We start from the raw sequence: 22975 nt of genomic DNA, 5'->3' as shown, positions 1-22975 counted from the left end.
TGGATCAGGTTGGAGTGTAGTAGGGTGTAAACCAGAGAAGGGATCTGTCCTCAGTGTAGGTGGATCACATCGGAGTGTAGTAGGGTGTATACCAGAGAAGGGATCTGTCCTCAGTGTAGGTGGATCAGGTCAGAGTGTAGTAGGGTGTAAACCAGAGAAGGGATCTGTCCTCAGTGTAGGTGGATCAGATCGGAGTGTAGTAGGGTGTATACCAGAGAAGGGATCTGTCCTCAGTGTAGGTGGATGAGGTTGGAGTGTAGTAGGGTGTAAACCAGAGAAGGGATCTGTCCTCAGTGTAGGTGGATCACATCGGAGTGTAGTAGGGTGTCAACCAGAGAAGGGATCTGTCCTCATTGTAGGTGGATCAGATCAGAGTGTAGTAGGGTGTAAACCAGAGAAGGGATCTGTCCTCAGTGTGGGTGGATCAGATCGGAGTGTAGTAGGGTGTAAACCAGAGAAGGGATCTGTCCTTAGTGTAGGTGGATCAGGTCGGAGTGTAGTAGGGTGTAAACCAGAGAAGGGATCTGTCCTCAGTGTGGGTGGATCACATCGGAGTGTAGTAGGGTGTAAACCAGAGAAGAGATCTGTCCTCCGTGTAGGTGGATCACATCGGAGTGTAGTAGGGTGTATACCAGAGAAGGGATCTGTCCTCAGTGTAGGTGGATCAGGTTGGAGTGTAGTAGGGTGTAAACCAGAGAAGGGATCTGTCCTCAGTGTAGGTGGATCACATCGGAGTGTAGTAGGGTGTATACCAGAGAAGGGATCTGTCCTCAGTGTAGGTGGATCAGGTCAGAGTGTAGTAGGGTGTAAACCAGAGAAGGGATCTGTCCTCAGTGTAGGTGGATCAGATCGGAGTGTAGTAGGGTGTATACCAGAGAAGGGATCTGTCCTCAGTGTAGGTGGATGAGGTTGGAGTGTAGTAGGGTGTAAACCAGAGAAGGGATCTGTCCTCAGTGTAGGTGGATCAGGTTGGAGTGTAGTAGGGAGTAAACCAGAGAAGGGATCTGACCTTAGTGTAGGTGGATCAGATTGGAGTGTAGTAGGGTGTAAACCAGAGAAGGGATCTGTCCTCAGTGTAGGTGGATCAGGTCAGAGTGTAGTAGGGTGTAAACCGGAGAAGGGATCTGTCCTCAGTGTAGGTGGATCAGGTCAGAGTGTAGTAGGGTGTAAACCAGAGAAGGGATCTGTCCTCAGTATAGGTGGATCAGGTCGGAGTGTAGTAGGGTGTAAACCAGAGAAGGGATCTGTCCTCAGTGTAGGTGGATCAGGTCGGAGGGTGTAAACCAGAGAAGGGATCTGTCCTCAGTGTAGGTGGATCAGGTCGGAGGGTGTAAACCAGAGAAGGGATCTGTCCTCAGTATAGGTGGATCAGGTCGGAGTGTAGTAGGGTGTATACCAGAGAAGGGATCTGTCCTCAGTGTAGGTGGATCAGGTTGGAGTGTAGTAGGGAGTAAACCAGAGAAGGGATCTGACCTTAGTGTAGGTGGATCAGATTGGAGTGTAGTAGGGTGTAAACCAGAGAAGGGATCTGTCCTCAGTGTAGGTGGATCAGGTCAGAGTGTAGTAGGGTGTAAACCGGAGAAGGGATCTGTCCTCAGTGTAGGTGGATCAGGTCAGAGTGTAGTAGGGTGTAAACCAGAGAAGGGATCTGTCCTCAGTATAGGTGGATCAGGTCGGAGTGTAGTAGGGTGTAAACCAGAGAAGGGATCTGTCCTCAGTGTAGGTGGATCAGGTCGGAGGGTGTAAACCAGAGAAGGGATCTGTCCTCAGTATAGGTGGATCAGGTCGGAGTGTAGTAGGGTGTAAACCAGAGAAGGGATCTGTCCTCAGTGTAGGTGGATCAGACCGGAGGGTGTAAACCAGAGAAGGGATCTGTCCTCAGTGTATGTGGAGTGTAGTAGGGTGTAAACAGACAGCAGAGTACATTCATCTCCGGCCTCCCATAGAGCACAGCGGACTCTGTGTCTGCTCTGCAAAAAACTGAGCAGACACGGACCCATCATCTGGCCGCTCTGTTCAGGGATCTGCGATTGGATTCCCCTGCTGATCGGGAAGGAGTACGCCCCATCGAAAAGGGGCCTAAATGTTTTAATTTTTGGGTAGATGTGTTTTGGTTACAGTCCTAACAATAAGTCCTGTAGCAAATATATAAAAGAAAATAATTTTCTTTGTTTTATAATGGGATTAGTTGGGTTAACGTCGATGGATTTCTGAAATTTTAAATATCATCCTTCCACCTGAATATTAATGTGAAGTCAGGATTTTATTTTATTTATTTTTTCTTAGAGACTCTCAAACTTAAAAAGTATGGGGAAAGCTCATTAGGCTGTACTTCTCTCCTGTGGATGACAGGAATGCAGTTCGTTCCCCAAATTACCCCCTTTTTTTGGAAAGAAGGCATCGATCGCTCGGTTCTGACAACTCCCCGAGCAGAGAGCCGCCGACTGTCAGTCACAGCTCTCTGCTCTCTGATTGGAGCGCTGGGCTGTGAGGGGGCGGGGAGCGGCCGCCTCAGGCTCTCAGTGGCTCACTGAGAAGCTGAGCCGGGTGTCGGTCCAGGCACCCGACTCCGAAGGTATTTAGTAAGAGGCATGGCCAATTTTTTGAAGTTGTAACTTTTTGGGAAAAAGGAATTACAAAAATGTTTACAATTTTTTTATTTTTATTTTTTAACATAGTGTGACTAGTGCAGTACAGCGTCATCATATAACTGGTGTGGCGGTGATCAGGGACACTGACTGGTTACCGAACAGGAAAAAAAAAATGTTGTTTTATTTTTTTTAATTACATATTTTTATTTTTTTACAATTTTTTTTTTTCTTTTTAAACACTGTGACCAGAGTGGATACCATAGTAACATTGTACTACTTTGGGGATGGGTTCAGGGTTTTTTTATTACACATTATGTTTGCTTATAACCAAAGCATTTTACTGAATTAAACTGATTCCGTCTGTCTTGTTGTGATTAGCTGTGATTGGTCAAAGCTTATCACATGGTATGCGATTGGCCCTGTCTGTACCACATGATCAAATTGACCAATCACAGCTAGCAACACAATTGTACACACTGGGTTACATGAAAGAAAGCCATGCATTGTGTACAACCGTCGTGACCTACTGTAATTGGTCACATGGCACAGGCAGTGAGCCAGTACTCGGATCGGTCATCCTGTTTACACTGGCAGTGACAGATTGCCCTGCTGCTCATCCTCGCAATCAGCGCTTCCTGAGATGTCGTCATACGACGTCCACTCAGGATAACAAAACCACTGCCTGGCCATCATTTGTCTATAGGCCGGGCGTTAAAAGAGAAGTATGGGTTTGGCGGTTTCCCCAAATTTATACTTACCTAGGTGGATGCTGCATCTGTCCCCCGGCACCTCTACACTGAGAACTGAGCGACCGAACACCGCTGATCGCTCGGTTCTGACAACTCCCCGAGCAGAGAGTCAGCCACAGCTCTGTTCCCTCCTCGCTGATTGGATCGCTGGGCATCCCCCACCCCCCGACATTCCCTATAGTTGGGCAGTAGGAAACCACTGGTAGATATGGGATACCTTGTAGGACAGATCTCCGTTCTCTTCAGACAGCTGATCATTCTTACGCTCCAGCTGGTTTCGGTCAGTCTTCATGTCCTGACACTGCTTGAGAGCATCACGGAGGCGAATCATAAGACTAAATGACAAAAACGAGACAAAAAGAGAAAAACTCCAGACGTGGCCCAAAATATATCCTAGATTTACACAACATAAAATTGGAGTAAGAATTCCCAACCAGTTTAGATCTGCCCAAATCCTAAATCTGAAAATAAATATATATGGAAAATGGGTAAAATGCCCCTAAGGGGATAAATCAGCCATTCCTAACCAGGGTTCCATTGAAAGGTTGCTGGGGGATCCATTGAAAGGTAGCTGGGGGTTCCATTGAAAGGTTGCTGGGGGTTCCATTGAAAGGTAGCTGGGGGATCCATTGAAAGGTAGCTGGGGGATCCATTGAAAGGTTGCTGGGGGATCCATTGAAAGGCTGCTGGGGGCTCCATTCAGAGGTAATGTGAAGACCTGAGACCATGCCGAAATAACTCTGGGACTGAGCGGGACTAAAAGCCCCAGGGCTCAAATGTTTAATACACTGCTCAAAGAAATTAAAGGAACACTTTTTAATCAGAGTATAGCATCAAGTCAGTTAAACTCCTGGGATATTTATCTGGTCAGTTAAGTAGCAGAGGGGGTTGTTAATCAGTTTCAGGTTTTTATGAAATTAACAGGTGCACCAGATGGGCAACAATGAGACAACCCCCAAAACAGGAATGATTTACAGGTGGAGGCCACTGACATTTTTTTCCCTACTCATCTTTTCTGACTGTTTTTGCATTTGGTTAGGGTCAGTGTCACTACTGGTAGCATGAGGCCATACCTGGACCCTATAGAGGGGGTCAGTGTCACTACTGGTAGTATGAGGCAATACCTGGACCCTATAGAGGGGGTCAGTGTCACTACTGGTAGTATGAGGCAATACCTGGACCCTATAGAGGGGGTCAGTGTCACTACTGGTAGCATGAGGCCATACCTGGACCCTATAGAGGGGGTCAGTGTCACTACTGGTAGTATGAGGCAATACCTGGACCCTATAGAGGGGGTCAGTGTCACTACTGGTAGTATGAGGCAATACCTGGACCCTATAGAGGGGGTCAGTGTCACTACTGGTAGCATGAGGCCATACCTGGACCCTATAGAGGGGGTCAGTGTCACTACTGGTACCATGAGGCCATACCTGGACCCTATAGAGGGGGTCAGTGTCACTACTGGTACCATGAGGCCATACCTGGACCCTATAGAAGGGGTCAGTGTCACTACTGCTAGTATGAGGCCATACCTGGACCCTATAGAGGGGGTCAGTGTCACTACTGCTAGTATGAGGCAATACCTGGACCCTATAGAGGGGGTCAGTGTGACTACTGGTAGTATGAGGCAATACCTGGACCCTATAGAGGGGGTCAGTGTCACTACTGGTAGCATGAGGCCATACCTGGACCCTATAGAGGGGGTCAGTGTCACTACTGGTACCATGAGGCCATACCTGGACCCTATAGAGGGGGTCAGTGTCACTACTGGTACCATGAGGCCATACCTGGACCCTATAGAGGGGGTCAGTGTCACTACTGCTAGTATGAGGCCATACCTGGACCCTATAGAGGGGGTCAGTGTCACTACTGCTAGTATGAGGCCATACCTGGACCCTATAGGAGGGGGTCAGTGTCACTACTGGTACCATGAGGCCATACCTGGACCCTATAGAGGGGGTCAGTGCCACTACTGGTAGCATGAGGCCATACCTGGACCCTATAGAGGGGGTCAGTGTCACTACTGGTAGCATGAGGCCATACCTGGACCCTATAGAGGGGGTCAGTGTCACTACTGTTAGTATGAGGCCATACTTGGACCCTATAGAGGGGGTCAGTGTCACTACTGGTAGTATGAGGCCATACCTGGACCTTATAGAGGGGGTCAGGGTCACTACTTGTAGTATGAGGCCATACCTGGACCCTACAGAGGGGGTCAGTGTCACTACTGGTAGTATGAGGCCATACCTGGACACTATAGAGGGGGTCAGTGTCACTACTGGTACCATGAGGCCGTACCTGGACCCTATAAAGGGGGTCAGTGTCACTACTTGTACCATGAGGCCATACCTGGACCCTATAGAGGGGGTCAGTGTCACTACCGGTAGTATGAGGCCATACCTGGACCATATAGAGGGGGTCAGTGTCCCTACTGGTACCATGAGGCCATACCTGGACCCTATAGAGGGGGTCAGTGTCACTACTGGTAGTATGAGGCCATACCTGGACACTATAGAGGGGGTCAGTGTCACTACTGGTACCATGAGGCCGTACCTGGACCCTATAGAGGGGGTCAGTGTCACTACTGGTACCATGAGGCCATACCTGGACCCTATAGAGGGGGTCAGTGTCACTACCGGTAGTATGAGGCCATACCTGGACCATATAGAGGGGGTCAGTGTCCCTACTGGTACCATGAGGCCATACCCGGACCCTATAGAGGGGGTCAGTGTCACTACTGGTACCATGAGGCCATACCCAGACCCTATAGAGGGGGTCAGTGTCACTACTGGTAGTATGAGGCCATACCTGGACCATATAGAGGGGGTCAGTGTCACTACTGGTACCATTAGGCCATACCTGGACCCTATAGAGGGGGTCAGTGTCACTACTGGTACCATGAGGCCATACCTGGACCTTATAGAGGGGGGTCAGTGTCACTACTGGTACCATGAGGCCATACATGGACCCTATAGAGGTTGCACAGGCAGGCCAACTCTTCCAGGATGGCACATCAATACGTGCCATTGCCAGAAGGTTTGCTGTGTCTCCCAGCACAGTCTCCAGAGCATGGAGGAGATTCCAGAAGACAGGCAGTTACTCTAGGAGAGCTGGACAGGGCCATAGAAGGTTCTTAACCCATCAGCAGGACCAGTATCTGCTCCTTTGTGGAAGGAGGAACAGGATGAGCACTGCCAGAGCCCTATAAAATGACCTCCAGCAGACCACTGGTGTGAATGTCTCTGACCAAACAATCAGAAACAGACTTCATGAGGGTGGCCTGAGGGCCCGACGTCCTCTAGTGGGCCCTGTGCTCACTGCCCAGCACCATGGAGCTTGATTGGCATTTGCCATTGAACACAAATATTTGCAGGTCCACCACTGGCACCCTGCGCTTTTCACAGATGAGAGCAGGTTCACCCTGAGCACATGTGACAGATGTGAAAGGGTCTGGAGAAGCCGTGGAGAACGTTATGCTGCCTGTAACATCGTTCAGCATGACCGGTTTGGTGGTGGTCAGTGATGGTCTGGGGAGACATATCTATGGAGGGACGCACAGACCTCTACAGGATAGACAATGGCACCCTGACTGTCATTAGGCACCGGAATGAAATCCTTGGACCCATTGTCAGACCCTACGCTGGTGCAGTGGGTCCTGGGATCCTCCTGGTGCACGACAATGCCCGGCCTCATGTGGTTAGAGTATGCAGCCAGTTTCTGGAGGATGAAGGAATTGATACCACTGAATGGCCCCACGCTCGCCTGACCTAAATCCAATAGAACACCTTGGGACATTCTGTTTCAGTCCATCCGTCTCTGCCAGGTTGCACCTCAGTCTGTTCAAGAGCTCAGTGATGCCCTGGTCCAGATCTGGGAGGAAATACCCCAGGACACCATCCATCATCTCATTAGGAGCATGACCCGACGTTGTCAGCCATGCATACAAGCATGTGGGGGCCATACACACTACTGAGGACCATTCTGAGGTCCTGAAATGAAATTTCACCAAAATGGACTCACCTGCTGCATAATTTTTTCACTTTGATTTTCGGGGTGTCTTTGAATTCAGCCCTCTGTAGGGTGATCATTTTTCATTTACATCACCCGTTCCTTCCTAACACATTACCCCAGTCCATACCAGTACAGATCCTAACCCATTACCCCAGTCCATACCAGTATAATCCTAACCCATTACCCAGTCCATACCAGTATAGATCCTAACCCATTACCCAGTCCATACCAGTATAGATCCTAACCCATTACCCCAGTCCATACCAGTATAGATCCTAACCCATTACCCAGTCCAAACCAGTATAGATCCTAACACATTACCCAGTCCATACCAGTATAGATCCTAACCCATTACCCAGTCCATACCAGTAGAGATCCTAACCCATTACCCAGTCCAAACCAGTATAGATCCTAACACATTACCCAGTCCATACCAGTATAGATCCTAACCCATTACCCAGTCCATACCAGTATAGATCCTAACCCATTACCCAGTCCATACCAGTATAGATCCTGACACACTACCCAGTCCATACCAGTATAGATCCTAACACCTTACCCAGTCCATACCAGTATAGATCCTAACACACTACCTAGTCCATACCAGTATAGAGCCTAACCCATTACCGAGTCCATACCAGTATAGATCCTAACACATTACCCAGTCCATACCAGTATAGATCCTAACCCATTACCCAGTCCATACCAGTATAGATCCTAACCCATTACCCAGTCCATACCAGTATAGATCCTAACCCATTACCCAGTCCATACCAGTATAGATCCTGACACACTACCCAGTCCATACCAGTATAGATCCTAACACCTTACCCAGTCCATACCAGTATAGATCCTAACACACTACCTAGTCCATACCAGTATAGAGCCTAACCCATTACCGAGTCCATACCAGTATAGATCCTAACACATTACCCAGTCCATACCAGTAGAGATCCTAACCCATTACCCAGTCCATACCAGTATAGATCCTAACCCATTACCCAGTCCATACCAGTATAGATCCTAACCCATTACCCAGTCCATACCAGTATAGATCCTAACCCATTACCCAGTCCATACCAGTATAGATCCTGACACACTACCCAGTCCATACCAGTATAGATCCTAACACCTTACCCAGTCCATACCAGTATAGATCCTAACACACTACCTAGTCCATACCAGTATAGAGCCTAACCCATTACCGAGTCCATACCAGTATAGATCCTAACACATTACCCAGTCCATACCAGTATAGATCCTAACCCATTACCCAGTCCATACCAGTATAGATCCTAACCCATTACCCAGTCCATACCAGTATAGATCCTAAGACATTAACCAGTCCATACCAGTATAGATCCTAACACATTACCCAGTCTATTACAGTATAGATATTCAGCATGATATTTTCCCCCTTGAGATCTGATGTGTTTTTAAAGTGTTCCTTTAATTTATTTGAGCAGAGTATATACCTAGAATTATAAAGGTCTTCACACATAATGTGTCACTCCTCTGGGGCTGTGCTGGGATATTTGGTACTGGGAAAGTTCTGCCGTACACACTACTCCCAGTAGCACTGATCTAGGTGGACTCTTGCACCTCACAGGCAGAATACTGGAGCAGGAAAGACTCCCTGTCCTGGAGTTCTCATTACCTCTCATTCTTCTCTCTCAGCTCTTCCAGCTCTCTGGGCTCCTGCTGGTCGGCCTGCTTCTCATTCAGCACCTTCAGCTGCTCAATCTTCTGCTGCATGAGGAAGATCTGGGCCTCTAAGAACAAGGGACACCATGATTAAATGGCCGCAAACTATTATAAAGCACCAAGTTTTATAAGGGGTAAAAAAATAGATATATGGGGGTATAAACAAGATGGATTTCATATACCCTTTGTTGAAATGCACATTTTAGGTCTGAAGATTACTTAAAACCCCCAAAAACATGGGGGGAAGTTGCACATTTTTTTGTCACATGGGGGCACCTTCTCCAGTCTTATTGATGTCCGAATCACTTCTACTTCTCCCCACCAATGTAAGGAGCATTCTTCCCACTGACCACCAATTTAAAGGAGCCAAGGGAGTACCTACAGGGGTCGCAATTGTGACCCGGACCTATTGTACAGCAGCCCCCCCCCCGTATGCCTGGATGCGGAGGAGGGGCAGCATAAAGAGTAATTGATCTCTCCATGTTCTTCCTGCAGCTGCTGAATGGCTGCGGAAAAGGAGAAGTGTGTATTCAGTGGCTGCAGGAGGAACATGGATAGATTGGTTCCTCTATATGCAACCAGGCCCAACGTTCCTCATATTCAGCTTTTTTCTGAAAAATATAAAAAAAAAAAAAAAAAAATCGTAAAAATAAAAAAATAAATGAATAAAAAAAAAGTAAAAACTGTCACCAGTGGCGGAACTACCAAGGTCACAAAGGTCGACTGGGCCCTGGCGTTCATGGTTTCTTGCACTGGAGCCCTGAAGGCTCTAGTTAAGTCACTGTAAGAGGGGCATTCCCCCTCACAGGCCGCCAATGCAAGGGGGGCATTCCCCCTCACAGGCTGCCAATGCAAGGGGGGCATTCCCCCTCACAGGCCGCCAATGCAAGGGGGGCATTCCCCCTCACAGGCCGCCAATGCAAGGGGGGCATTCCCCCTCACAGGCCGCCAATGCAAGGGGGGCATTCCCCCTCACAGGCTGCCAATGCAAGGGGGGCATTCCCCCTCACAGGCCGCCAATGCAAGGGGGGCATTCCCCCTCACAGGCCGCCAATGCAAGAAGGATTCTTCCCAATGACCGCCAATGTAAGGAACATTCTTCACACTGACCACCAATGTAAGGGACATTCTTCCCACTGATCACCAATGTAAGGAGCGTTCTTCCCACTGACCCCCAATGTAAAAGGGACATTCTTCCCACTGACCCCCAATGTAAAAGGGACATTCTTCCCACTGACCCCCAATGTAAGGAACATTCTTCCCACTGACCACCAATGTAAGGAACATTCTTCCCACTGACCACCAATGTAAGGGACATTCTTCCCACTGACCACCAATGTAAGGATCATTCTTCCCACTGACCCCCAATGTAAGGAACATTCTTCCCACTGACCACCAATGTAAGGGGCATTCTTCCCACTGACCCCCAATGTAAGGGGCATTCTTCCCACTGACCACCAATGTAAGGAGCGTTCTTCCCACTGACCACCAATGTAAAGGGACATTCTTCCCACTGACCCCCAATGTAAGGGACATTCTTCCCACTGACCACCAATGTAAGGAACATTCTTCCCACTGACCACCAATGTAAGGGACATTCTTCCCACTGACCACCAATGTAAGGGACATTCTTCCCACTGACCACCAATGTAAGGATCATTCTTCCCTCTGACCCCCAATGTAAGGGACATTCTTCCCACTGACCACCAATGCAAGGGGCATTCTTCCCACTGACCCCCAATGTAAGGGGCATTCTTCCCACTGACCACCAATGTAAGGGACATTCTTCCCACTGACCACCAATGTAAGGGACATTCTTCCCACTGACCACCAATGTAAGGGACATTCTTCCCACTGACCACCAATGTAAGGAGCGTTCTTCCCACTGACCACCAATGTAAAGGGACATTCTTCCCACTGACCACCAATGTAAGGGACATTCTTCCCACTGACCACCAATGTAAGGGGCATCTCAAATTACTTTTCACGTAATGTGGCGTATGTAGATATAGCAATTAGGAGTCAGTGTTCCCCGAGACCTTAAACTTATTTTAAGAATTCCTCCTCAACAAAAAGGTTGAGGATGTCTGCTCCAAGTGATCCAAGAAGCAGCTAATGTGCGGATACCCCGATATGACGTTGTTGTACAGAACAGGTTCCCCCCCCATTAACCCCCCCCCCCCCCGTCTCGGCTCACCTTTCTCTGCCAGACGTTTCCTGGTCTCGGACAGCTCCAGTTCCAACTCATCCCGGAGGTCTCTGCCCTCAATCAACTGCTTCCAGAGCCTTCGGATCTGGAACTGCGGCATGTGCAGCACCTCACATGGTGGAAGGAGAGTCTAATGGGAGGCTGCAGAGGACAGACACAGTGATCAGGAACACATTCCCCAGAGACTGCACCGTGCCGGTTTAGGAGATATTAATTGTACCTACAGGTAAGCCTTATTATAGGCTTACCTGTAGGTAAAAGTCAAAAAAAGTGGGATACTACCGCTTTAAGAAAGTGTTGAAGCCAGGCAACAAACATTTTTTGAGAGGACAGTAATGGCAGCATCTATTCTTTTCCTATGACGGATTTAAAGAGCACTGGACAAGCAGCCCACCTAACGGCTTCCTGCCCATTGTAAAATGATGCTCAGGCAGGAACTCTATTGTTCTGGGAGGACGTCGTATGACTTCCTCCCGAGAACGCACCACGCACTGCCCCTCTGGGCCGCGCTCTTGCGCAGTCTGGATGACCATTCAGCGTTCAGGATCCACTTGATATTCAAACTATATATTTACCGCTTCAGCTCCGGAAGGTTTTACCCCCTTAATGACCAGGCCATTTTTTGCGATACGGTTGCGTTGCTTTAACTGACGATTGCGCGGTCGCGCAACGCTGTACCCAAAAAAATGTAGGTCCTTTCCCCCCCCCCCCCACAAATAGCACTTTCTTTTGGTGGTATTTGATCACCTCTGCAATCTTCTTTTTTTTTTTTTTGGCTATAAAGAACCAAAATTGTGACTCCTATGTTTTTACTTTTTGCTAAGAAACATTCCCAACAAAATTGTAAAAAATCGAATTTCTCTATCGTTCATTGACGGACGCAGTTCTCTCTGATTCATGGGTTATACTGCCCCCTACAGGAGTAGGACACTTGGCAGGAAAAATTTCTGGCTAAGCCTATGGGCAGTCCCGGGGGGTAACACCCTCTTTCTTTCTGCATAGGATGTCAGTTTTAATCTGCCTAGTCAGGAGTAAGGACCTACTTCCTTGCTGGGATCTCTGGTCCTGGCATATAAAGTATTATTTTTTTATGTAGAATTTTTTTTTTTTTTAGCTAGCCTTTTTTTCTCTGGAACCTTTTTTCCTGTGAGATCTTCAAGCAATTATGCCAGGCTGGGCGACAGACTGGACCCCCATATCCAGTGGTCACCCCAGTCTGGCCAGCGAGCGCGTGCAGGCCTTAGCTCCGCGCTGGGTCAGCCGCGACATAGTCCCACTGGACGGGGACTGGCCCCGTGAGTTAAACGTCTTGCCAGGACACACACAGCAGGGTCTAGGCTGATGTCGCAGCATTCCTAATTGACCGACAACCCCCCTACTCCGGTGGCGTGGGGTCCTGTCAAGAGATGGCGCCCGCCTGTGTTGCCAGTATGGTGAGTAAATGTTCTCCCCTCCCCCCTTCCCCGGCGGATTATGGGGTGGACGCGGACCCTCGCACTCCTGGGTTTCCCTCTGTCCTATTGTGACCCACCCCTAACGTGGGGGACTGTTTGGGCCTACCTGAGCCTGGGGCCTAAGGACAGTGAGTCTTGAGGGTGGTCTCTCCCTCTCTGTGGGGGTCCGTTAGCGCGTGCCTGACCTCCGGCGGGGCGCTGTGGGGCCGTTTAAAAAAACAAAAATAATTTCATTTTTAAATTTTTTTTTTTTAATTTAAAAAAAGTTGCTGGCGGGTTCCTCAGGTTCAGTATGGACCCTGCAGGCCATTTTTTCCCACCTGACCCCCTCACGGGGGCCGCAGGGCCTACCCGATCTCCACTGTCCGTCTATGCCTTTTCGGCAGTTTGGGACGCATTTGGACCCGGGGGGTGGTGGGAGGTGTGCTAAAATGTTTCTCCACCTACCCCTGCCTCTTCTGATGTCTCGGAGTTTGAGTCTGGCTCAGGTGCCGCAGGCGTGGACCTGACGTGGGCTTCCCTGCCGGGTCTGTTACCTCGTGCCCTGTCTCCTCGGATGATGAGGATGACATTTCCACCTCCCCTGACGCGACAGGCGCTGGTGGACGCACTGGCTGTTATTGGTGCGTGGCACCCTGCAATTTGGGTTGCAGCGGCTGCGCCTAGGGCGCAGGTGGCATCTGGCACTCATATGCCACCTGGAGCTGCTCATTTTGTTGGCTGCTCATGTAGGAGTGGAACCGTCTGAGACGTTCCCCTGGGGTGTCTAAGCGGCCGTTAGCCGTTGCCCTTTGGGGGAGTCTCTGGTACAGAGGACTGTTTCTGCCTTTGGTGGACGTACGGTCTCTAGCTGAATGGGACCACCGTTGTTCCAGTGGAGGAATCCCCGTCCTTTAAGGACTTGGGGGATAGGATGATGCGGGCTGTGGCCTGTGCTCCCTGGCATAGCTGCACTGGGAACAGTGTTCATGTTTGCCCTTGCCACGCAGACTCTGCCTGATGGGCGGAGTCCCAACACTGCAGTTTGGTGTGGGGCATGTCCCTCTTGCTCTGGGGGAGCTGTTGGCGCAGGGGCTGCATTTTGTTTGCGATGCCACGCTGGTCTAGGCTCCTTTGTAGAACACCTTGTCGTTTTTGGCGGTGGTTGACCGGAGTCTACTTGACCGGAGTGTTGGTCTGCGGATCAAACTTCTAAGAAGGTCTTAATGGATCTCCCTTTTCAAGTGGATCGCCTGTTTGGCAGCCCTGGATGACACAGGCTGTCGGGGGTGAGGGCCTTCGTCGCAGTCGGGGTTCCTCCCCTCTGGGACAGTCGATGTGGCGAAGTCCTTCCAGACTTCTGCATGGGTTCCAGACGACCCTGGTCTGGTGCACATCGGTTTGGTTTTTTCCAAACCTGCTGACAAGGCCTACATGGCCTGAAGGTGCTTCCTCTCCCATCTAGGGGGTCGAGGACCTGCGGCTGGCCTGGATCCCAGGCTGACTGGGTTTAGGAGGTCATGCGGTCCAGTTGCAAGATTTAGTTTCGATCCGGTTATTTCCGGTAAGGTTTTTTCCCTTCCAATGTGTGGCGGTCTCCGAATCGCTTACAGGCGCTCTGTGGGGAAGTTCAGGCTCTAGTTCAACAAGCTGGACATACTGGTCTTTTGTTGGTTCCATGCAGATCACAAATTCAAGTTGGTATTGGTTCGCACGGTGGTGGCTTCTCTACATTAGGGGGCTTCCTGGCCTACATAGACATCAAGCTGCCTACCTTCACGACCCGTTTTATGTTCTGGACAGCTATGGGTTCTCCGTTTTTTTGCAGAGGGGAAGGATCTCTTGGTTTGTGGCGTTACCCTTTGGTCTTGCTTATGCTGCTAGGGTCTTCACAACGGTGTTGGCTCCGGTCCTGGCGCTGTTGCGGCAGCGTGGCGTATCGGCCCTGGTTTCCTGGCCGCTCTGCTTCTCTGTTTGGTGTCCCCTATGGTGCTGACAACGAAGTTGGTTGTCACCATGGGAACTCTGGTGGAGTTCAGGTGGGTTCTGAACCTTCAGAAATCATCCCTGGTCCTTCCCTGGATTTTCTGAGTCTGACTTTGGACTTCTCCCTCCGGGGTCAAAACTCTTGGCACTTTAGACTGCGGTCGACTGTTGCTGTTCCGCACATGGTCTTCTCTTTGGACCTGCATGCGAGTTCTGGGACTGATGGTGTTGTTTTTCAAGACGGTCCCTTTCGCTCAATCCCTCTGGGGATCCCCCTGGAGGCGCTCCTTCTCGAAGGCGACTGGAATCCAAACTCTCTGGACTTGATGACCTGGCTGGGCCGGGTGCCCGGGGAGTCTTGCTCTGAAATCCTTCCTCCCCGTCTACTGGACAATTGTCACCACGGATGCAAGCTTGTCTGGGTGGGGAGGAGTGCTCGGCAGGTTTTCTGCTTCGGAAGTATGGTCCCTGGAGGATCCAGGTTAACGCTTATTGTCCTGGGGCTGAGAGCATTCCAGCTTTGTCTAGTTCACTGGATCGAGCACCTGCAGCTGTCCGGTGCACTTTCAATTGACTACGCCGTGACCGTGGCTTGTGTCATTCACCATGGGGGCACCATAAGTGTCCTTGCTGCTTTGGAAGTGATGTTTCTTCGTTGGGCAGAGTGCCTTTTTCCGGCTCTATCCGCTGTTCCCTTTCCAGGGGGGAAACAACACAATTGCTAGGCGGTTTGCCTCAGTCGACTGGCCCTGGATTCAGGGCAATGGTCCCTTCATCCGGAGTCGTTCCAGCAGTTGTGCCTTCGTTTGGGGGCACTCCGGACGTGGGCCTGTTGGCATCGCATCTACAGGATAGTGCAGAGGTCGTGGCCTGCTCCTGGGACCCTCTGGCGGGTGCAATGGTGGCCTCATGGGTTCTGTCATAGGCAAGAACATTCGCTAGGTTCAACATGTTTAATGCTGAGATGTTTGGCGTGGTATCTTGTGCAAGGCTGACGTCGGCATGGTCGTGCGAGAGTGCTCACGGATGGGCCGAGGTCAGTGTCAGCTGCTGTCTGCCTTTCCTCCTCTCCTGTTGCTGCCAAGAATCCTTCGCAGGATTTCGGTCATTCTTGTGGCTCCGGACTTGCCTCGCCGAGCTTGGTACGCCGACCTGGTCAGGCTTGCCGCTGACGCTCCTTGGGTTTTCTTCTCTCCAGGCCCGATCTCCCGTCCAGCTTTACTTTCAACGGCTTGCGGGCTTGGCTGTTGTAAGCCAGGTGTCAAAAAAAGGGGGGCTATCTGCTTCGGTTATTCCCACCCTGCGTAAAGCTTGGGAAGCGTCTTCTATGATGATTTTTTCATCATATGAGAAAGTCACATATTGCGTGGTGTGAGTCTTCTGGGGCTCCCCCTCGCTCTTGATCACTGGCCAGGTCTTGGCTTCCTTCAATGGGGGGATTGATCAAAAGTTGACCTTGAGTACTGTCGAGGGTCAGGTTTCGGCTTTGATCATTTTTATTCCACAGGCCGGTGGCCGCCCGTTCCCTGGTGCGTAATTTTTCCAGGGGGTGCGACACTTGGTTCTTCCGGTGCGACCTCCGTCGCCAACTGGGGACCTTGGTGCAGTCGGTTCTTCCAGACCCTCCTTTGCGAGTATGGTGGGTGTCCCCTGCTTACCTTATTGTAGAAGGTGGCCTTGGTTGCTGTCACTCTGCACATGGGGTGTCAGCACTGGCGACATTGTCCTGTCATTCTCCCTATCTGTTGGTTCATGGGGCCAGGTGGTACTTCGTCCGGATCCGTCCTTCCCTCCGAAGGTGGTTTCTAGTGTTCACTTGCACGGGGCCATTATGTTGGCATCTTGTGTTCTGAGCCCCCTCATCCTACAGAATGTGCGCTACATACTCTGACATACTCTGGATGGAGTTCGGCACTTGAGGGGTACTTGGCGACTACTAAGTCTTCATATATATATTTTTAGCAGAGACCCTATAGAATAAAATGGGGAGCGTTGCAATATTAAAGGCCCGTACACACGTACCGATCGTCGGCATACAAACGTCGGTGGACGAAGGATCTGCCGATTGTACGCGTGTTAGTATGGTGCCTCCGACAGATGTCTGCGCACAATCCGCGGACAAAAGTCTTTCGTGCAAACATGAAAATATTTGTATGCCGACACCAGAACGGACGATTGTTCGCCTGTCAGTACACAATTCGGCCGACAGACCGCAGATTTGCAAGACTGGGCATGCTCAGAAAATAGAAAACACAGGGAAAGTTAACCATTACATGACATCACTTCTGCAGTCGGCGGACAAAATTCTTGTGCTGTCCTTGTGCTGTCTTTGCACTTTTCAGCAGACACCGACATCCCGGGGAGAAAAGAGGAACATTTGTAAGCCGACCATCGGTACGTGTGTACGGGGCTTTACACCGTATTTGTGCAGCGGTCTTCCAAATGCAATTTTTTTTTTTTTTTTTTTTTAAATTTCACTTTTTGAGCTAAAAAATAAGAAAACAGTAAAGTTAGCCCAATTTTTTTCCCATAATGTGAAAGATAAGGTTACGCCGAGTAAATAGATACCCAACATGTCATGCTTCAAAATTGCACACGCTTGCGGAATGGTGACAAACTTTGGTACTTAAAAATCCCCATAGGTGACATTTTAAAAAGGTCTACAGGTTACCAGCTTAGAGTTAGAGGAGGTGTACGGCTCAAATTATTGCTCTCGCTCTATCGATTGTGGCGATACCTCACATGTGTGGTTTGAGCACCGTTTACATATGGGGCTGGGTGGGGCTTCCGTATGCGTTCGCTTCTGCGTGCGAGCTAATGGGGACAGGGCGCTTTCCCCCTATTTATTTTATTTTTATTATTTTTGATTGTTACACAGTTTATAAAAAATAAAATGTTATCATTTTTATTCCTATTACAAGGAATGTAAACATTCCTTGTAATAGAAATAGCCATGACAGGTCCTCTTTATTGTGAGATCTGGGGTCAAAAACTCCTCGGATCTCACAAGGACACTAAAAAAAAAAAAAAAAAAAACTGGCTACTTTAGCGTCGCTCCGGTCCTCCAAGACCATAGAGTGGAGTGGGAGCCATCTTGCCCTTACTCGACTTCCTGTCTAAGAGGACCCGGGACCGGATCGTTTACCACGCTGCCGGCGGGTCTGGTAAGTGGGGACAACGGCCGGGATGCGGCGTGGGGGGGGGGGGGGGGCTTCTTCTGCCGCACTGTAAGGGTGACCCCGCGGCGAATCCGCCAATGGGACCACCCTTGGCTGAAAGCTGATCGCCCGCCGTTTTTAAAAATACCGGGGTTATGGCAGCTATCTGCTGCCATAACCACGGTATTTAGCTTCAAAGTAGTGATGTACATCTGCGGTGGGTGGAACTTTTTAAATCGGTAGTTTTCATCTTTAAATTGTATGTTTTCTGATATATCTTCTCTTTTCTCTTCTTTATAGAACCTTGGAGAATAGGCGAGATCACGGAGCCGTTCCACCCAGTGCGCTGATACAGCCCCCCCCCTACTGGGACGTCCAGGCAAACATCGTTTTCTGTTGTAAAAGCGATGACTGTTCTCAGTGATTTAGTGAAACCCATTCTGTAACCCTGTAAAATAAAATATTATTTGACTTCTTTTCTTCTTTTTTTGTTCATCTTTTGTATAAAATTTATAATTTTTGTCTTTGGTTCCAGCTGACACGAGGCAGTTCACCCTTTGGGATTACTACAATGGTTTTGCTGCTTGATTGCAACATCAGAAATAAAAGTTGCGCTCCAGGCACACAGGTAAAATATGAAGATGGAAGTTTATTCCTCTTTAACCACTCAAGCCCGGAAGATTTTACCCCCTTCCTGACCAGGGCCTATTTTGCAATTCGGCACTGCGTGACTTTAACTGACAATTGCGCGGTTGTGCGATGCTGTACCCCAAACGAATTTGACGTCCTTTTTTTCCCCACAAACAGAGCTTTCTTTTGGTGGTATTTGATCACTTGTGCGATTTTTTTCTTTTTTTTTTTTTTGCGGTACTGCGACATTGTGGTGGACAGATCGGACCCTTGACTGACATTTTTGACACTTTTGGGGTTACCAGTGACATTACTACAGTAATCAGTGCTATACATATGCACTGTTACTGTAAAATTACACTGGCAGTGAAGGGGTTAACTTTTTTGCGAGGGAGGGGCTATGTGTGTCCCTAGGGGCGTGATTCTAACTGTGGCTTGAGATGTATAAACAGTGATGATCACCATTCATACACAGGGGAGAATGACAGGCGCCTTGTTTACATCAGCCGCCTGACTTTCTCCCTCTCTACCGACGATCGCGAGTGACCGGCGGACGATCGGGGGTCCATGACCACTCGGGAGCGCGTCTCCGGGGCCGGGCGCTCGCTCCCTAGACCCTCACAGGCTAGCGACGTAGTACTACGTCACTCTGCCTGTGAGGGGCTGACTGCCGCAGTAAATAATCGTGCGGCGGTCGGCAAGTGGTTAAGGTGTCAGCATACCAAGACATTTTGGACAATTTTATGCTCTCAAATTTGTGGGAACAGTTTGGGGATGGCCCCTTCCTGTTCCAACATGAGTGCACACCAGTGCATAAAGACATGGGTGAGAGAATCCTGATCTCAACCCTCAAGGGTGGACACTGTGAGCCAGGCCTTCTCATCCAACATCAGTCCCTAACCTCACAAATGCGCTTCTGGAAGAATGGAAAAATATTCTCGTGGATGGCCTTCCTAGAAGAGTTGAAGCTGTTATAGCTGCAAAGGGTGGGCCAACTCAATATTGAACCCTATGGACTAAGACTGGGATGCCATTAAAGTTCATGTGCGTGTAAAGGCAATATATATATATATTCCAATATTTTTGACAATATAATGTAGCTAGGAGAGGGTACATTTTAGAGTATCGGGGGCAGAAGTGGAGGTAAGGAGTGAATAGGTTCCAGAGGTATAGCTGGTAGTACTGGGTCAGAAGTATTGGACTTATATGGTGTAAGTATGGACATAGGCAATGGAGTTAAGAAGGATACACAGTGAGGCTAATTAGCCTTCAACCAGTGTTAATTTCGTTGACTAAAACGTTCTCGTCGACAAAATTAACACAATTTTAGTCGACTAAAACAATTCAGATGACTTAAAATACGACTAAAACTAAAATGGCATTTTAGTCATAAGACTATAACTAAAACGAAATAAAAAATTGACATCATCAAAATTAACACTCCTCTGCTGGCCATTTATATATCGGCAACACAATTCCATCCAGAGTCTGTAATAATAGGACATTAAAGTTTAAACGTATTGCACCACCGCATACGCATAAGTAAGGAGCATCTACTAAGCTGCTGCAAACTAAACAATTAAGAAAAAGGCTTTTCTTATATTTTTCCCTAATATTTAATGTTGGTAATATATTCAGGTAATATGTGTAATGACATTACAGCCAATGGAGTTTACAGCAGTGTTAATTTTGTCAACGAGAACGATTTCGTCACCGGCATTTTTCAACTGACGAAAATGAGACGCAAAGTAAAGCCGCAGTATAGATGCAAATGATGACAACTATGACAAAAATCAAATCCGTTTTCGTTAACGAACAAAAACTAAACGAGAATGTGAGGCAGGGACGTTTACCCAACTTCCGGTTTTCACGGAGCTCCGCCTGTGTGGCGTCTGGCGTGGCGTGCCCCGTGACGTCCGATGTGAGGAGTGGACTAATACAAGAGTCGACTCGAGTCCAGTCACTTGACCTCACCAGAGCACTGCAGCACTACAGCCAGACGCGCCAGGCCTGACTCATCACACGGCACTGACACCCGGCCACCACCACATCCAGAGCAGAGCACCCACTGTGAGTTACCAGCCAGGCCAGCTATTACTGCCTCCCTGAGTCCCCTCAGACCACTCACCACTGGCATCCGATTCCGCCATCCATCCAGGACTGTGTGCGTGCATATAGGCCGCTGAGGCCCATCCTGTTCATCAACTTCAGCTCAGAGTCAGACCAGAGACCACCCTTAAACATGAGACCCCCATCCAGCACTCTGAGCAGCACTGTGTGCACTGACTGGTCTCTAACCATGACCATTTAGACGACTAAAATGTACTGGAGTTTTAGTCGACTAAATACAACTAAAACACTTGCAGAAGACTAAAATGCGACTAAAACTAAAATGCCATTTTAGTCCTAAGACTAAAACTAAATTGAAATTTGCTGCCAAAATTAACACTGCCTTCAACAAAAGATGACTGAGGAAGAAGAGGAAACGATATTTTCCATGTTTATCCGCACCCAAGATCTTCGCTCACAATTCTACTTAAAGTGGGTATAAACTTCAGACATGAAATATGAACAAAGCATATCCCTCTATAGTGTGTACTTGTCTCTCCCCACAGCACTGTCACTGTGGTCTACTGCCTCCTTCCTCTGCTATCCGCATGAATCACTTCTGACATGTTTTCCTGACCCCAAGAGATAAATGGTGACAGGGGTGGGATCTCCAGCAGATAGATAACCTCAGCTCTGTCCCTGTGTGCTCTGTGAAGGGAGGTGTGTCCCTTCCCTTCCAATCAGCTCTCGGAGCTCTCATTAAGCTCTGCAGAGTGTGACTTCAGCTCTGTCCCTGTGTGAAGGGGGTGTGTCCCTTCCAATCAGCTCTGAGCTCCCCCCACTAAGCTCTGCAGAGTGTGACTTCAGCTCTGTCCCTTCCCTCCAATCAGCTCTCCCCACTAAGCTCTGCAGAGTGTGACTTCAGCTCTGTCCCTAGGGGGTGTGTCTCTTCCCTTCCAATCAGCTCTCAGAGCTCTCCCCACTAAGCTCTGCAGAGTGTGACTTCAGCTCTGTCCCTGTGTGAAGTGGGTGTGTCCCTTGCCTTCCAATCAGCTCTCAGAGCTCTCCTCACTAAGCTCTGCTGATTGTGACTTCAGCTCTTCTCCCACATTTTTTAACTCTTAAGTGGGGTGCACACTATAATAAAATCTGTTATATGTTTGGATCTTGGAGTCTAGATGGGTATTGCCAGCATCCCTAAAGACCTATGGATAAAAGATTGGGTTCCCCTTTGGGGCGGGACTTTAAAGGCAATCACCCATCAAAGAAATTTATTCAAATTATCATCAAATATAAATTTATTAAAATAACAATTGCATAATCGAAAAAGATTTAAAAGACAATAACAAATTAAATACATGTGGCTATAAGATTACATCACGGATGAGAGCAGGTAAGAGGCGTGAGAGTTCCATACAGTGAACTGATGCGTTTCGGGCATGGTCTTTCTCAAAGGTCAGTAGAAATTCATCTCAAACTGTGAGTAGGAGAAAAATATCAGTGAAACATGGATACATGCGTATATGAATCATCGCAATAATTGAATATACATGGCATCTGCTAAATGCAAGTTAAACCAAAATAGAAAGCCTTAAATAGTGTATGTATGAAAAAAATACGCACCACTCGTATTGCTCAAAAGGATGTATGCAGCCACCTCTAAAAAGTTGTCAAAAAAAAATGGATACCGTGAAATGTATGCCATCATCCCCAAGAAACTAGGACAAAAAACAAGGGGTAGTAGGGGCCAAGAGAGGACCCAAGAAAGCGGGACTATACCGGCATAACTGGTGGTTGCAGGAATACAAATACAACACTCATGTATGTATAAAAAATATATCAATTTTATTACAAAAGAATAAAAAAACATGACAAGAAGACATACAGTACATAAAAGATATACCGATCCGTGTGTGTATAACTGTGTACCAAAATACCACACTACTGGATCCGAATATATATTTTGCAGACTATTGGTCCCTGGATAAGCCAACGTGTTTCGAATTCATTGCTTCATCAGGGCATTGCCAAGACCAAATAGGTACTGCACTCAAAATAGGACGGACAAGATGAAGGGATATCTCCTCTGCAGGCGCCAGGAGGCCAATATATGTGGATCATAAAGATGGTGGTATAATATTAGCATAGGCACAAAAGCCTAATATGGGTGATTTTATATATATATATGTATGGATGAAAATACCATATGGGATATAATAAGGGATATATTAGGAAGAAGGGCTGGTAGCCTCAATTGCGACTTGAAACCCTCAATGCAGATGTCAAAAAATACAATCCACCCAAGAAGGGAATTTGCCTCCTCCAGTAAAAATAGCCAGATCTCAAAATTTGGTAGCTGTATAATCCACAATACAAATGGCAAATTCCCATCTAAACACTGAGATCCATAAGAGCTGAAAGTTCACAGAACTATGGCCCAATGATCTTGCTGCAT

At 48.4% G+C, this 22975-nt stretch overlaps 1 protein-coding gene across 1 annotated transcript in view; it reads right to left on the bottom strand.

Annotated features, from left to right (window-relative positions):
• Positions 1-22975, bottom strand: part of NUMA1 (nuclear mitotic apparatus protein 1) — a gene marked incomplete at its 5' end in the record, with an annotated part of 135223 nt that overhangs the window by 82774 nt on the left and 29474 nt on the right. Inside the window, 4 exon segments of the mRNA XM_082248294.1 lie at positions 3558-3675; positions 9009-9123; positions 11253-11383; positions 11385-11405. Of these exon segments, the coding sequence (XP_082104420.1) occupies positions 3558-3675; positions 9009-9123; positions 11253-11383; positions 11385-11405 (385 nt within the window).

Source organism: Pelophylax lessonae, assembly GCF_965119305.1.
Source record: "Pelophylax lessonae genome assembly, chromosome: 2".
NCBI classification, from domain to species: Eukaryota; Metazoa; Chordata; class Amphibia; order Anura; family Ranidae; genus Pelophylax; species Pelophylax lessonae.
The sequence above is the reverse complement of the archived record's forward strand: the minus strand, read 5'-3'. Positions and strand labels throughout refer to the sequence as shown.